Raw genomic sequence first — 16,803 nt, 5'->3', positions numbered from 1 at the left:
TTTATATATATATATATATATATATTTCTATTTTTATATATATATAAAAACAACTATTTCTATTTTTCCATTCTTCTTTTAGGAGTTTAAGGTGTAGTAGCTCATTCATAATGACTGGTCTGTTAATTGGGAGTGTTGGATATTGGACTATTATGATTTGGGGATTAAGAGAGGTGGGCAGTGTGCTTTTCATAGAACATGTCCATGTACTAGCTGATGTGGAAAGAAAAGCAAAAATTTACAGCAATAACGGTGTCAAGTTTCCAAGCATGAAAATTTTATCCCTTTGTCTCATTTGGGAAACTCTTACAAGTCCTCCAATATGCCAAATTGCTGGTTCTGGGAAGAAGAAAACAGCATTATGGTCTAGATTCTCAGTCCACTTGGTTTCACTGACTAAATGGGGTTAAATTAGTTTTATATTTGCAGAATGTAATTCTTTGTTTTAATTCTTCTCATTAATTCAATTTACATTTTAAAAACCCCACTTTTCTTTCTATATTTGAAATCTTTGAATTAAAACTTGCATTTCATCCCAAACCACCTAGTTGTTGTTAAACTCAAACTTGGCACTAACTACACATCCAAAGGACAGATTAAAGAGGTATTTTCCACATTTGCCACATGCTTTTGATGAGTGACATGAGAAACATACCTTTCACTAAATGCCACTATAAAGGTTAGCAAGAATTTAAAACTTCCCTTGGAAATCCGCATCGTTAGTGTGTGTCTAACCAGATCTGCTGATTTTAAGGACCAAAACAAATGTTTACTCTTTTTCCTTTACTTTATCAGAATAGGAATTATTCTATTACAAGAAGTCAAGTCCTCCTTATATCCTGAATGGGCTCATTCCTGAAGTGTTTAAGACAGCACCCTCTGTGATAGGCTACAGGAAGACGTACACAAAAAAAATTTTGTTTGCACTAGTGCCATAATTTCCAGTGTTCAGAGATTATTAAAACATTTCTGCTTCAGATTAAGGATCACTATTTGAGTGTGCACTGTAATGGTCCTCTGGAAATGACCGAGTTGCATCTGAAGTCCAAAGTTAAAAGTGTGCACAGCTATATAAAACCTGCATGACCTCAACTGGAACTCAGATTAAAAGGGAAGAAACTATCTGACTATAAGAAAATGGAGTGTGAGTTTTTACCTATGTTTTAGACCACAATGAAGTGATCATATAGACATCTGAGTAATCTATTAATTTTTAGAAGAACGATTAATTTTAATAGTTCTGATATTAATTCATTAAGAACCTGAAGAACTATTAATTTTAATCACAACTGAGATGATATCTGGGTCTTTAATAACAAATAAATTCCTCCTCATGATTACAGACCTTACTGTCATATTGCTCACCTCAGAAAGGCACCCTATTTTAATAAAGACCTTCATTACTGAAGATTCGTACTAAAAAAAAAGATTACTCTCAAGAAACATCCACAGATTTGTGGATTGTCTAGGGAAGCAATAATTCTTGATAAAAACAGCTGCACAAAATTAGGGAAAGTTCATTATTCATCACATTCTGGTTTGAAAAATGACGGGTGGTTCAAATCTGGCTTCCATTTCTCTAAATCTCCTAAATATGGAGTTGAAAAGAAGTGGTTCAAGATGAGAAGTTCTGTTTTGATGTACTTCTAGGGAAAAAAAAAAAAAAAAGGTAGTATCCCAACTGTAAGAGATGTATTATCACAGTTATGGGACAAAAGAAGTAAGGAAACATAACTTTCATTTATTTTCTGATTTGCTTCACTTTTCACCTACTTCTTTGCACCAACAAATCCAGTACTACTTTCTGCTATTTCAATTGCAAAACTGGGGCAATGAATCAATATAAAGCAATAAAATTGAATTTAATTAGAATTCCTAGAAGGACATTCTCTGTTTTATTACAATTCATGTGAATAACGCTCTGATCTTGAGTGCAAATAATACTTTGCTCTTGAGTATCAAACCAACTGCCTGTGTGAAATTAGTATTGATATGCTCTGGTCTCCAAATTTGTACCCAGTGCTTGCTGTTGAAAATTTACTTGCTTTTCAGCATTTTAGCCAACCAGTCATAGGGCATTGCATCTACCTAGGCATGTAATTATGCAATAAGACTGAAAAGAAAGCAAATCATGACTAGGAAACAGAAGCAAAATACTTTTCCAGCTGGTCTTGCAGAAACAAGGCTCATTAGCAGAAACAGAGAATGATTTAGGAACAATTTGCTAGCAAATTTCCCCAAAACTCAAATCCAGAAATACAAACGAAAAAAAGTCAATTAGCATGAAGAGGATCTGGGGAATTTTACTCTTCTCCAAATAAGTCCTTTGTTTAGGAGGATGTGATTTGCTGTGGCCTTGCTTCGGGCAGTCATTTCAGAGAAGGATTGCAAATTACCTGCAGTGCACAATGACAGGCCCTCTGCCTGGTGATTCCACCCTGTCCTCTTCTACATCCAGCATGAGCTGCAGCAGAGGCTGAGCACTGTCAGGGGTTTTGTGGTCCGGCCAGGATGTGTACCAGTAGTGTTTCACACTCTGAGACTGACTCCCTTGCTGAAATTAACATGAAGATTTTATAAGCACACTTGGGGTGAACAATTCTTTTTATTTCTCCTAATGTTGTGGTAAAAAGACAGTAAAAATGTTAAGAGAGATTTAAAGATGTTTTTTATAGACCTTGGAGAATGCGATTGTAGACAACAGAGACCCAATTGTAAGAAGAGTTTGTGCCTCTGAAAACAGCTGGTTTTCCAGGTATGTAATTTCCACTCTGTCCATCTGACTGCTGCTGACTTGCTGTTACTGTCAACTGGGAATTGTCAGAGATCTGTGTTAGATCAGCATGAAGATATAGAAAGACTAGCTTGATCTGGGCTTCTCCTAGTTATTTATTTCTGCGACCTGTTATGGACATTATCATAAGGGTCTGATACTAAAACTACATGAGTATTTAAGTTAAAGGTGCAGAAGACCTGCTCTTCCAGATTAACCAAACATCCCAGTTAGTCCAGTTAATCTCTCCAACAGAGGCTGCTACCACTTACTTCAACAAGCAAAGGGCCTAAATGTGGGATAATGTGACTTGTGTTGGACAATATGACTTCTGCCCACTTCTCACTGACTAGACTGAAACACCAGATTTTCCCAGTTCATTACTAATTATAATGCTTTGTCAGGAGAAGCAGACCGATCCAGTAGCACGTAAGTGTAATATGGGGAGTAACCCAGAAAAGGAGCATCTGCCTTATTTTACACAGTTAATATTTAGTCAGAAACATTAAAGCGTGAAGTTTTCCTTTATATATTCCTTATATTTTTAGCTTCTCAAATGGGCTACAGATGCACTCAGCACACAACACGAGCAGCTTATCTTTTTTAGAGTGATGCTATGCTATTTCTTGCATTAACTAAAATCCCTTTACATTGCCTTGGCCATGTAAAAAGGCCTCAAACCAAACGTAATTCAAGGGAATGGAACTTGCACTCTTTTTAAAGCCTTTTGTATTGCCAGAGTGATACAAAGCACAGTAGGGTAAGTGTTCCAGTGCTTTGGTTCCAATCATACCTTGCAGCTGTGAGCTTCATAGCTCAGTTACTCCTGTAAAAATTTATGCCCCTTAAAGAAACCTCTTTAACTTCATTTAACATTAAAAAAAGAAAGTATTCAGAACAATGTTTCTCAGATGCAGACTGTTACCTTTATTGTAAGCTGACGGATAGTGTAGTTCTTGCATTCTTGAACACTGTTAACAAGGACTTCCACCTTCCCATAGATTCCTCTTTTTTCTGGCCAATAAAGCACACATTTCTGGAAAGCAAGAATCAGTGTCATCAATAAGCTGCATCCTGGAGCCATATTCATATCTAATTTTTACACAGAACGTATTCGTCTGGAAAGTTGGGATGAACTCAACCAAGGGGTTATTCACGTCAGAAGCATTCCCAAGGAAGATATTGCAGGGTTCTTAAAGAATGACTTAGGCCTGATTTTCAGGATCTGAGTTTTTCAAATACAGATTTCTACCACGGAACACTTTGAACAGCTATTTTTATTTTTAAAAGCTCAAAGAAGTTCAGTCAAAGGAACTCTTTTCCACATTCAAAATTAAAGACTTTTTCCCCTAGAAAATTCTTTAATTCATAGAATTAAGTTTATAAAATTTTCTCTTTCCAAAGCAGATTTCCTTCTGAGCAAGAGACTCAGAGTTTGTCCTCTCCTCACAAGACTTTTTATCCTCTTTAGTCTCCTGAGCCCTGATACAACAAAGCTTGTAAATGTGCCCTTAGATCTTAATGAATTCAATGGGACTTGATGTGCATGGAGTTGTCAACTATATAACTTACTGGAAATGAACGCTAAAAAAATCTATCAGTCTTGCTAGAGCTACACAAAATTATATCCAGAATTCTTAATGAATCAGTAGCATTACAGTCTTTCAGCAATGTATCTGACAAGCATCTACTGAAAAGGAGATGAAGAAATAATATCTACAATATGAATCATTTTATTTTTCCCTTCCAATAATTTTCTTATCTTCAAGTCAACTGCAACTTCATTTCCATGAAAGAATCTCTATAGTCTACCTGTTGTATAAACACTTCTCTAAAAATAAATGCTTATTATCTTAAGAGTGTAAGGTGTTTGAAAGCCACGTTTTTGGAAATAATGCTGGCCAATATGATAAAATGAACCCCAACAATTAAAGAAAATATTCTTTTTAATATCCAGTGCACAAGTAAAAAAACCAAACAAACCCCAAATGCCCAGAAAACAGACAGTTCTACAATAACAGGAATCCCAGAAAGAACTTGTTTGCATTTCCTCACAAACTCTTGCTGAATAAACTAGTTTACATTTAGACAGTAGCCTACATTACACAGCAAAATGAAAAAATCCCTTTAATGTAATTAATTGCCATAAAGCATAACTCCCAGTAATACTAAAAATGATACAAAACAAATTAGCAGTGAAATGTGAGGCTTTACCACCAGGTGTGATCTTCAAGCTGCTACACGATAACCCAACAGCTGACTGAACTGAACATCACCTGACTGAACTGAACAACATCTCTGTTGTACAAATACTCATCTAAAAATAGATGCTCATTACCTTAATAGTGTAAGGTGTGTGAAAGCCACATTTTCTGAAATAATGCTGGCCAATCTGACCGGTTTCATTCGGATCCTGCCTTTTGCAGCATCACCCGAACATCCTAAAATTGCTGTCTCCCCGAAGACATCAAGAATGGCAATAAAATACTCAGAAATTTGTACAAAAAGAAAGGTGTTCACAAGTTCCACAGTCCCCTCACGTGACACGTTTAGCTACTATCATCTGCCAGATCTGCAGTTCATGCCCCTCCCTGGGAGTGTAGTTTTCAGTGCTAATATGGGGAAAAGAAAACTCTAAATACACAATTGTACCCTGACAATCAACAATAGTTGAGTCAACCCCTGAGACTTTTTGATAAATGTGAGCATACAACGCTCACTACAAAGCCTTCAGGCACTTCAGAAGAGTGTTTTTCTTGACTCTTTCCCAGAACTGGAATTGGCAACTTGCACTGGGTGGACAATGAAATGGGGCTGTTCATTAAAATAACTTCCATTTAACAGTTCGTCTACATTTAGTGAAATACAAAGGATTATTTTTAACACAGCCTCTGTGCATCTTTTACAAATACCATTTGTTACTGCTGTAAGAAAAGCCTTGAAAGTAGAGCTAAGATCAGCTTGTTCAGGCACTTCTAAGAGGGCAGATATTTGGGGGAATTAACATGTTTTTGAAAGTTAATTATAAAAAAAGGATAAAGATGAAGACGGGAGGGGTGAAGGCATCAAACATATGGAAAATAATACAGTAAATCCCAGGAGCATCAGCAAAAACAAGTAAATTGCCTCAAGCCATTACTTGAACCTGAAAGAAAATTCCACTAGTCCCATATAGGTATATTTTAAACCTGTTCAAAAGCCAAAAACAGTGTCTGTGAAGTCTGCTCTCTAGTCTCTGGTCTGTAATCAGTAAAGCCTATTGCAAATAGTATGTATCAGAAAAAAAAAAGAAAGAATTTACTTGTTCTTATCATCACATCATCTTCCACCTTCACTCTTTCCGCTGGTCCTGATTCTGTTCCCTGCTCTTCTTTCAGGCTGCATATTCATTCATTACAGCACTTTCTAAATAGGTCACACATTTTGTGAGCTTGGGGTTGAACATACAATCCTCTATGCAGTGAGCAAACATATAACAACTATGAGCAGGGTGTTTTTAAAAGATGCTTAATCTGAAAAAAAAAAAAAAAAAAATCCTAGCCAACTTGCATGGCAGCTAAAAGCCTGGGAAACCTCTTACTTCCATGTAGAAATTCTCATCTTCCTTCCATCTTTCAAATTCTCCCCTCGAATTAATTTCCATTGGTTAGCTTTTTGCTAATAAATGGTTATTTATTTCTGATCTGCCCCATAAAAATGACATTCCCTGACCTGAACAGGAAGTTTATACAAGAAACAGCATCTCGCATGACCTTTAATTGGTTTCAGCTTTTGTCCTTCCTCCTGTGACAGGCCTGCAGGCTTAGGCTCCCTCCAATCCCCTGTCCTGTACTAAAAACCTCAAAATTAGGACCAAATCTTCTAAAGTTTTTCCAAAACCCAAGCCGTATCTATAGTACCAGTACTGAACTAATAATCCAAAGAGGCTTAGGTGAATCTATAATAGTAAGGATTTCTGAATTCCAAAATCTACTTTGCTGTGCACAGATAAGTGTGCTTATAGAGGAAGGAAAAAATGTCACATGAAAAACAATATGAGCTTTAAACAGTGAGTTAACAAGATTGTCCTAGATAATTACTGACAAGATTTACATTATCTGAGTTGAATAAACACACATTGTTTAATGCATCAGTCAGTACTAGGCCTTTCTTCTTGTAGAATGCCACACGGTATTCTCTCTTTATGCTTCCTAAAATATGTTTTCTGGTTAACAGGTAAAGTTGCTAGTAAGCTTTTAAGACAACTAAACGCATATTATCTATGGAATACATAGCACAATTACGAAAAACAGCTGGTACAACAGAAGTCTATAAACATCTCTGCAAAATTATATAGAAGTCTATAAACTTCTTACATTCCACATATTTGTCAAATTCCAGTTGACTAACTTCTGTAATATATGAAGTTTGCATGTGCCTCGTGCATAAAGCTATATAAGATCCTGTCCAAAAATGTTACTACAGATGGTCACTGATCTCTTAGAATAGGAGGGGTCACCCTGTGAAAGTGACTACTGCTCTTCAGTAACCAGGGAGGGTACCTAGATCACTAGATGAGTTGTGATTTTCCTCATATTAACCCTAAAATTATAGCCTAGATTTACAAGTTTCTCATTATTTGTTCAGGCAGAAGTTCCTTTGCTGTAGACTCTCCTTGCCTAGGTAGATTTCCAGTCTGTTCAGACATTGTGTAGTGCTGAGGACAAGTTTTACAGATTCTGTTTAAAACACTCACAGCACCCATAGTTCCTTTGGCATTATTCTTGCTTACAAATCAATCTCATTGTTTTTTAATCAGTCTTCAAAAAGAAAGAAAATCCAGTAATAGAATGCTTCACGGTTGTTTTTTTTTTTTTTCATGCAGCTGAAATAGGTATTTTATTCAGCACTCTACTTTATATTACATCTTCATCCATCTTACAAAAACTGTTACCACAGAGTCTTAACCATTTTTTCCTCTCATGGAAGGAAGTAACTCTATAGAAACTTTTGTTTATCATCATTTCACACAATTCCCATTTTGATTGCAAATTCATCATATCAGTATATAGCACTAGGACACTAATGTCCCAAATAATTTTACTTATGATAAACAAATGAATTTATTGTTGAGATTAAGGTTTTCCATGTGTCTCTCATTTGAGAGCTCCCTCATTACACATTACTTTATAGTACATTATAGCTCAAATGGAGGCTGACTGAAGTTACATCATCTGAAGAATGGGGCCTACAACTGAGAGTCGGGTATGGTGTTTATTTGTGCAGGGGTGGATGTGGATGAGTATGCTTTCAAATATGAAAAAAAATCTGTATGTGTGTATACTGCACCTCTCTGAAAATGATGGAAATAAAGCAGACAATAGAAAAGAAAAAAATATCAACTGCTATTACACGAAATAACATCTGCTTTTGCCTCCTCTTTAGAAAGTGAGTTAATACACTGAGCTCAGCCACTAGCTAAGCTGTTTCCTTTCCAGTAGTAAGCCAGGTTTCAGGAGGAACCTAACAGTGAGAGTTTCTAAGGTTTCTAGACAGAGCAGGACAGCTTGTGCAAACACAGCCCCTCTATATAGCCTGGGAACGATTTGAGATTCCCCATCCTTTCTATTAGGAGGAAATTACCACTGCCAGGCCACAACAATGCGGATAAACACCAATGCCTACAGCCTGCGTAACTCAGGTAAACACAGGGCTTCCTGACACGGTGGAAACCACTGGGCTCTTCTTTCAAGTCATTCTTCTTACACAGTGTCAGATGTGAGTGTTTAAACAGTCAGCACTTCCTCAGAGAAATACTTACCCTTTTGGCCAATTAGGCCAGGGTAAATTTTCTGTGTTTTCAGGAGTAATCTTTTTAATGTAGGCTTCTGGACACTTGTTTGAAGTCTAGTGCAAAATGGCACCTAGTTTGGAAATACGGCTTGGGATATTTTACAGGTCTAACCTACTTCTTACATACAGCTTTCTTATAATCCATTTGATCTTAAGTTTATGCTAGAAGCCCAAACACAGGGTGACAAAGAGCCAAGCAGCAGTCAAGAGCACAAGAGAGTATGTCTACTGAGTCCACATTTGCATGGGGCAGTGAGTTTGAGGCCTGCGAATGCACTGAGGATCTCAGTCCCCAATCACTCAAACTGGGAACTTTGCCTGAATAAACTCTGTTTCTCTGTCATCACATGCATCTGAGTTTGAAGAGTAGGGGTGTGAGTGAAGCTGGGGCAATATAGCCCTAGTGCTTACCTGGCAAGGTGCTGAGATCTGACTGAGGTACCTAACTGGAGCTGGGAACTGATACCAAGTCTAGCAGTTTGGACTCAAGGAAAAAAACTCCTTCGTGTCTGTCTCTCTCTTGTCCACAAGCCTTGTAAACCACTTGTTTAACATTTATTCTTCCAGAACACAGCTTTGTGTTGTCCCTTTGCAAGGGAGAATAATTTTTGTTCCTAATGTATGGCAGTCACAAATATGGACTCTGGCACAATCAAGGAAAACCTGGCAACAATTTGCATGAATACTAAATAAAGCTATTAAAGTTGTAGTTAGGAATTGATCCAAAAGTCACATATGTATAACAGGCAGTCAGATGGCCATTATCAATTAAAATACAATTGTCATCTCGGTACTAAGGTAAAGAGCCACATATTTTCATTCTGGCCAAGTCCGTCTTGTGGTATCGGCATTTGGGAGCCCAAACTGTATTTCTGGGATGGTCCAGAAGACTTGTAATTTCTGGAATGGAATCAAAACCTGCAATTATAGCAAAATGAAAACTTCGACTACATCAGAAAACCTCTAACTATAATGCTAACCATTGATTCTTTATATCACAGTATCACAATATCACAGTACGTTAGAGATTGGAAGGGACCTCAAAAGATCATCTAGTCCAATCCCCCTGCCGGAGCAGGAACACCTAGATAAGGTTACACAGGAACGTGTCCAGGCGGGTTTTGAATGTCTTCAAACAAGGAGATTCCACAACCTCCCTGGGCAGCCTGTTCCAGTGTTCCGTCACACTCACTGAGAAGAAGTTTCTTCTCAAGTTTAAGTGGAACCTCTTGTGTTCCAGTTTGTACCCATTGCCCCTTGTCCTATCATTGTCCTACCATATACCAGAAAGTTACAAGAAGTACAGAGGTGACCAACAAATAAATGAGGTGTTTCTTAAAAGAAAATGAGCCTAGCAGCACAGATCTAGAAAATGGAATGCCTTTTTGTCTTTTTTAAATGCATCTGACTGCTATGCAGTTGGAGTTAGTGCATTTGGCTACCCCAACTTTACTTATCACATTGACCATTACCAGATTATTTAAGAGCTGGTTATCTGCAAGCTTCCTTTCATGTATGCTAAGGTTCTTTCTACAGTATCAGCCATAGGAATAGTTTCTCAGTTTGGCTAGTTGTCATACCTCATTTTTTTCTTTCAGCTTTGTGATCATAACAATGACAGGGCTGTCTTCTTGCCAAACCATCTGCCAGAAATCATTCACGGTATTAATCATGGGTCCCTGAGTTGCAATGAAAGCCTTCTCTTTACCTCCATATCCCTGGTTTAGAAAAAGAAACAAAAGTATTTGCTTTAAATCCATGTGGTCAAAAAAACTGAAGGTGGATGTTCTAAAAGAGCAGAAAAATTAATCTGGAGTTTAAAAAAACACCAACAAGTTACTTGAACTGAAAGCAATTATGACTAAGAGTAGAGCAGATCCGAAATTTTTCAGTAGAACAGCTTTTCCTCTGGAAACTGGATGGACTGAAATGATCCTGAGAATATATCAATCCCTCGCAAATTTCTCTGTTTACTTGGCTTCTTCTAGCTTACTCTGTTCTCCAAGTTGTTGGGGCTATCCATCATCCAGTGGTACTTAATCCATATTGCTGCAGTGTTTACAAGACAGTTTACAGTCAACAAGCCACAGGAAAAAAAAATGAGAACTATAAAATTAGTTCCTATGAAGATTCATAACAGGAAAAAAAAATATAAAATACATGAATGCTTGTGGAATCCAAGATTCTGCTATATATGTTTGCTAAGGGAGAAGCACCTTTATGAGACCTTATAGGAAGGCCAGCATATCAGTATAGGGAGTCCCAAGACACACAGATGTATAGAAGGTCAAAAAAGCACCAAGCTAACTGTGGGGAAGCAGAGGAAAGGGAACGGCAATACTGGTATCTCTGTCACTGTTAAAAGGTAACTGTCATTTCCTTACTGTAAGGCAGAAGGACAATATTAAAAGATAAATACTGAAGTAAATAAATAGTAATGCATGTATTTCTCAATGTTTTTTATAAACTAGTTGATAAAGTGTTTTCTTACTGCAATCATTTTAATATATTAATGGCTGTGTGGTCTTTGTTACAAATAGTTCAAGAAACTATTCCTGTCACACCAATGTAGAAAAAAAGATAAGGAATTATCAGTGAAGACAGGTAGGAGAGTGGCACCTTAGCAAAACCAGGTATTCATTGGAAAATGAAATATTGTTTCAAAAGCACATGAAGAGTGTACATTTACTTACCCTAATGTAGTTAGCATTTATGTAGGTACTCAGCGAGTCAGATGGATTTTTTGGTTTCAAATACACTCTGCTGAGAGGATCTAAGAGCACAAGGAAGATGGAAATTGGAAAGAAAATCCATAATTAGAAGGTTTCTATAGAGAATTGGAGGCTTTTTGAAGAAAATAATCTACTGTTATTTGGGGTTGTCAAGCACTAAAATATTATGCACCCAACTCTTTCCTCTGCAACAGATAATCGTGTGTGCCTAAGGTGCACCTGTACTGCACAATGCTGAGCTGTGTAGAAGTATCTCAGCAAGCTGTGGGCACTGAAGCAACACTATCAGGTTCAGGCAACATCCAGCAAGCTCTAGTCTGCCTGTGCTGAGTATCAAGCTGACCTTCCTAGACTGCCTCTGAAACCTGTGTCATATCATTGTATGATGCTAGATAATTACACCAAGTCTTTTGAGTTCAAGTTGGGTATCTTTGCCTGCAGTTGTACTGTTCCAATGACTACAGTTGGATTTAAATTAGGAAAACCTCCCTCTCCATGGGATGAAATCAGCTATGTGTTTTTATACTAATTTAAGTTCACTGCAATGGGCTGGACCAGGAAATACCTATCCTTCCCTTCAGTCCTGTGTTCCATATGATGAAACTTGTGACCATTCATGTGTACTGGACTGGATATGCAATGACAAAATACAGGAACATTTTCCTTCATGCTTTTCTTCCCTTCATTGTCTTAGATATCTAGAACAGAGCTGGGCCCAGTTGTTGAATATAGTGCTTTTGGTTACTAAAATCCCCCTTGCAAAGGAAGTTTTTGTGCTCTCATTTGTGATGCTGTGATTCTCGATGTATTAATTACCCTTTTGGAATTAAAGCCAGTAAATTCTCAATTACACAGAGTAACAGAAAGGGATAAGGAGATGGGGAGTGAGGTGCCTATGTTGTGGCTGTCTAGGAACACACTTTGGCTTTCTTCACACCTTTTGTGGAAAAAATGTTCTACTGTTAACAAAATGATATGGAAATATTTCTGTACTAAAAATAGATACTCTGGCTATTTGCTAAAATAATGCATTAGAATCAACAGCTTTTTGACAGTATACAAGACACCTATTGGTTTGGAAATTGTCTCTGGATAGCTGCTTTGCTGAATGCAATCCAATCAATGACTTCAAAGACACATATGTGGATGCCGAACTGGAGAGTTTAAGATAACACTATTTATTATGTGGCCCTGCTGTTTGCACAAGAAATGTATAATTCATGTACATATGCAGTAGCAAAAAGGGGTCTTTTCAGAGTTGGTTTTGTATTCCTTTTGTTACTTTTCATCCTGTTCCTAAGAACAAGATAAAGCCTTTGCAAATCAAAGGAAGAGGGAGGATGATCCCAAACATACTATATGTCATTTTCCCACTGGAGGTCATAGGAGTCTCGGACAGGAGTGGAGCCTTTGCAGGACCCAGGCTGATGTTCTGAAACCATGTTTCTTAAAATGTGCAAACGAATGCAAGACTTCTAGTTCAAAGTCTGTGTGTGGAAGTCTTGTCCTCTGTGTTAACAGCACTACATGAACCCTAGTTAGCTTGTGTTAAAATCTCTTTGTACTAGCTTTCCCAACTTTTCACTTTTTTTTTTTTCCCCTTAACAATATGAGGACAGGAAACCTCTCATTCCTCTTCAGCACAGAGTGATTATAAGCCATTTCCACAAATGCCTCAGGCTACGTGGCCTTGAAAAAACACCGGCTTCCTCTAACTCACACAATGCCTCTGATTCTAGTGTAGCTTGACCCCTACCTCAAAAACCCTCTTCCAAACAGACTCAACATCCAGTTTAATTACCATGTCTTGAGATAAATCCCTCTGTTACTAAGGAGCAGCTAAATCAGTTTCATAATTTCTGAGACCTCCTTCCAACTCCAATCAACGAAACAAACACTGCTTCCGGATGGGAATCTTTTCTAAATTAACAGTCCTGATCCGTTATGAAATACTCAAGCGTTGTAAACTTAGCTCTGAAATGAGGAAAACCTGAGTGCCCTTAAACATCCAGAGCCACTAAGCAATCATCAGACACAAATGGAAGTAATTTGCTTCCTCCTGAATGACAAATACCTTGGAGGCAATAATCTTTTCCTCAAAGATGACAAAGTCTGAGAGTCTGAAGCTACATCAGAAAGACACAGATGGTGACTGCAAGGCTGAATTCATCAATTTTTGTAAAGCAATCTTGAAATGCAGCAGAGCTGTTAAGCACTTTTAATTACTAATAAAAAACGTCTCCTGCAATTCTGATTTAGGCAAAATTACGGCTGTTTTCTTCCATCTATCTAGGAAGTCTGGAATAGCTTTCCCATTAGAGTAGAAGAAGCTCCCTCTAACTCCATCTTTAATAAATTAATATTGGCCTGAATTTACCAGGCTGGAGGAAAAGGAGGAGATGAAAGGGGTTGGAGCTTGCCAACATGAGATTGTCCAGTGCAGGCAGCAAGGTGGCACTGCTGGACAGCCTCCCCAGCTGCCATCAACACTGGAGATTCATCTGCTTCATGAACACCACCTTGTCATAAAGACATGAGGCCTTCTGAGTCCCAAAGGCTGTGTTCATTTTACAGGGGGTATGATGTGCTGTGGTTGTTTTTTTCTTCTTAACTGCTACTATGTTTTGAATTCATCAGGCATGGGTATGTCCTCATTCATAGCACTTCCATGATATGTCATTTTTAACTCCCAGTCCAGTCCTAGTGGCCTTACCAGCAGTAGGACTGAAGACTGTGAGAAGGGCTGTCCTCAAGGTATGTCTGCTTTGTGAGCAGGAAAGGAAGATAAACACTTTGTGAGCAGACTGCTCTCACACTTGCATCCCAAAAGATCATTAATCTTTCAGATAACTGAAACATTTGAAATCCATCCACCTCTATTTTGCCTGGTTTTGTTTGCAGTCTGTAAGTGAATTACAGATACTGGTATTTTTTGGTAAACGCTGTTAACACAGAACGTGGAAGAATCATACCAGACTGCATTCCCAATCTGCCAGGTGAGGAATAGGCTATTAGACTTGCAAATAATACATTTGTCTTAAAACACCTCACGTATAAAACACCTGTAAACAAGACATAATTTTTTAATCTCATCTGAATCATTTCCTGGCATTTCCAATGTAAGCCAAGTTTTCCCAATTGAAATCTTAACAGATTTATGATGATGAGTGCTTCTGCATTTTTATAAAAATCCTTCATCATGACAAAATAAAGTTTTATTCATGCAAAGGGGATTTTTTTATCTACTAAAGAAAAGGTTGCCTAATATCTGCTTACTTTTAACTATGCAGCCTAACACAGATAAGAATAATACTCGCTATTTACAAATATTACAGATGTTATGATACTTGTGACCACAACTAGGACACGTTTTGTTGACTCATATGGATATAAAAAATGCTTTGATGAACCCATGTTGAATTCTCCTAAGATTAAGCAGTTTTTCTCCTTCTGCTTTGCAAATGCAATCTTTTTCTTTATTTTTTCAAAGCCTGCTGGTGATCCTATTGCCTTCATTAGGGAGCAGGACTGAAGCAAGCATGACTGCTTGTAGTCACAACTGTAGGGAAAGGGAACTGGAAAATTCTCAACATCAAGAGCATGGTTTTCCAGCATTTTTCCATAAGCTTGCATAATAAAGTGCTTTGTTCATACAGTTGAGGTTTAACTTCCCCCTGGTCTTTAGCTGGAGAGCCAGAGCAAGTTTTAGCACAAGCACTTCAATCAATAGCTTGTGGATTTGTTGGTCTGACCCACCAAGTGCTTCCTACATTCATGTTACTGCTCTTCTGCCACAAGTGTTTTCATGTAGGCTTTTGCCCTGAGGGTACTTTCAGAAAGGGGTAAGGAATGACATCCAGGTACCTTGGATGTGTTGCACACATGGGAATAGCCACAGAATAGTGTTAAGCCACTTGCTCCACTGTAAGCAAGAGCCCATGCATGCTGTGAAGCACCATGAGAATTCTGCTTCTGGTCTGAGGTGGAAAAGTGAGGTAAGAACGGGAAAAGAATGGCTTTGAAGCTGAGGTCCTGCTGCTGGGACATGTAGCAGGAGCTGCAGCAGATAGGCAAAGGTGAAGATGTAAGAGGATGAGGAGGGAGCAGCAGGGCTGGTGTTCTGCCAGAGGGATGTCACTGTGGTGAGAGACTGGGAAATCTGTGCGTATGATTGGAAACTTGCTCAAGGAGTGCAGAGGGAATGCAGCTGAGGATACAGAGTGGGGTTTAACAGTGGCTGGAGTCGCAGTCAGGAGGGAGGATGGAAAAACAGTGATTTTAGGGGATTGTTTTATCCACTTGCTTCTGATCCCACACTGTCCCCTTGTACATTGCAGGAGCATGTATATGTTATATATGTTACATATATATGTATGTATAAAGCAAATAACACTTAGAAAACTTAAAGAGGCCTCCTGTGCCTCTTTGCCATAGCTGACACTCTTGTGCCTGAAGAGGCATAAGCCTGTTGGCTATGTTATACTGCAACTGAAACATCTTTCATGTAATGTAACACTTCCTGCCTTTTATAGTTTTCCATATAGAATAATTTTCATTAGGCATTCATTTTATTTCCCATGAGTGTGTCTGGCTGGGCAGTATCTGTTAACACGAACCTGCCCTCATGCACCGTGACACAGAATTATCTCAGAAAATGAGAACATCCTCCACAGGGCAGAGGGTGGAGATGGCAGGACTGGGCATTTTTAGGAGATAATCCATCAAGTCAAACGTCACTTGTCACCACAGGTGCCCTGATTCAGGAGACGCACCCAGCGCTGGGAATGGAAAAGCTGATGCGGGCATATGAAGCAGCAGGTTGATATCATCTGAGCAGGAAACCAGGAAAGCTGTTCTATTTAATCACTCAAATCATTTCCAAACTCTCTCGGACTGGGTGTGGGGTGTGCGAGTATTTATTACGAGCATATGCCTCAATCCACAAAATACCTTCTTTGAAAAGGCCTGGTGCTAACACACAACAGACCTTTTGATTTCTGTCAAGGATGGTTACAAAGTGCCTGTCACTGAGTAGTTGTGTTGTGCACCAGCAGTGCGCTTGGACTGAAAATGTGCTGCAGAGTTAGTGGCACATCCCAGATAACTGGAGGTGAAAACACAAAGGCATGCTGGTTCTCAAAGCTCATCAGCATCAACCACAGCCCAGCTGTGTTCAGCTGTGAAGCAGGACTCATCACACTTGCAAGGCATTGCTGAAGGCGATGCTGGGGCAGCTTGGATGCAAGATGCTATGGGAAGGGAGAACTCCTTTCCAAAATCTGCATGTCAGGCGGAGCGGGGCTCTGTGATATCCTGGCTCCATTGCAGCTGATGGTGAATCTTGCTGTCGTCAAAGGGGTCAGGACTTCACCCTCAGTGTACATCCTGTTGATTCTGGGCCAGACTCTAAAGGATGCTGAATTTTCTGATTATTTGGTATATAACTTCCATTCAATTACTTTCCTT

The 16,803-nt window shown here is 38.6% G+C and overlaps 1 protein-coding gene and 1 non-coding gene across 3 annotated transcripts in view; both read right to left on the bottom strand.

Annotated features, from left to right (window-relative positions):
• PTPRR (protein tyrosine phosphatase receptor type R) overlaps positions 1 to 16,803 on the bottom strand; it is a 149,614-nt gene that overhangs the window by 9,791 nt on the left and 123,020 nt on the right. For both annotated transcript variants that reach the window (XM_061368004.1, XM_061368005.1), the window contains 4 exons: positions 11,299 to 11,378; positions 10,186 to 10,323; positions 3,699 to 3,809; positions 2,397 to 2,554 (listed from right to left, as the gene is read on the bottom strand). In XM_061368004.1, the coding sequence (XP_061223988.1) occupies positions 2,397 to 2,554; positions 3,699 to 3,809; positions 10,186 to 10,323; positions 11,299 to 11,378 (487 nt within the window). The remainder of the gene's footprint in view (positions 1 to 2,396; positions 2,555 to 3,698; positions 3,810 to 10,185; positions 10,324 to 11,298; positions 11,379 to 16,803) is intronic.
• Positions 7,413 to 7,562, bottom strand: LOC133220228 (small nucleolar RNA snR34). Its single transcript, XR_009727670.1, has one exon. It is a non-coding gene; the product is annotated as a small nucleolar RNA snR34 (small nucleolar RNA).

The sequence above is a fragment of the Neopsephotus bourkii genome, unplaced genomic scaffold, assembly GCF_033783945.1.
Source record: "Neopsephotus bourkii isolate Nb327-2 ecotype Australia unplaced genomic scaffold, CSIRO-AGI_Nbou_v1 NB_1423, whole genome shotgun sequence".
Classification (NCBI taxonomy): Eukaryota; Metazoa; Chordata; class Aves; order Psittaciformes; family Psittacidae; genus Neopsephotus; species Neopsephotus bourkii.
Note: the sequence above shows the minus strand (reverse complement) of the source record. Positions and strands in the feature narration are given on the sequence as shown.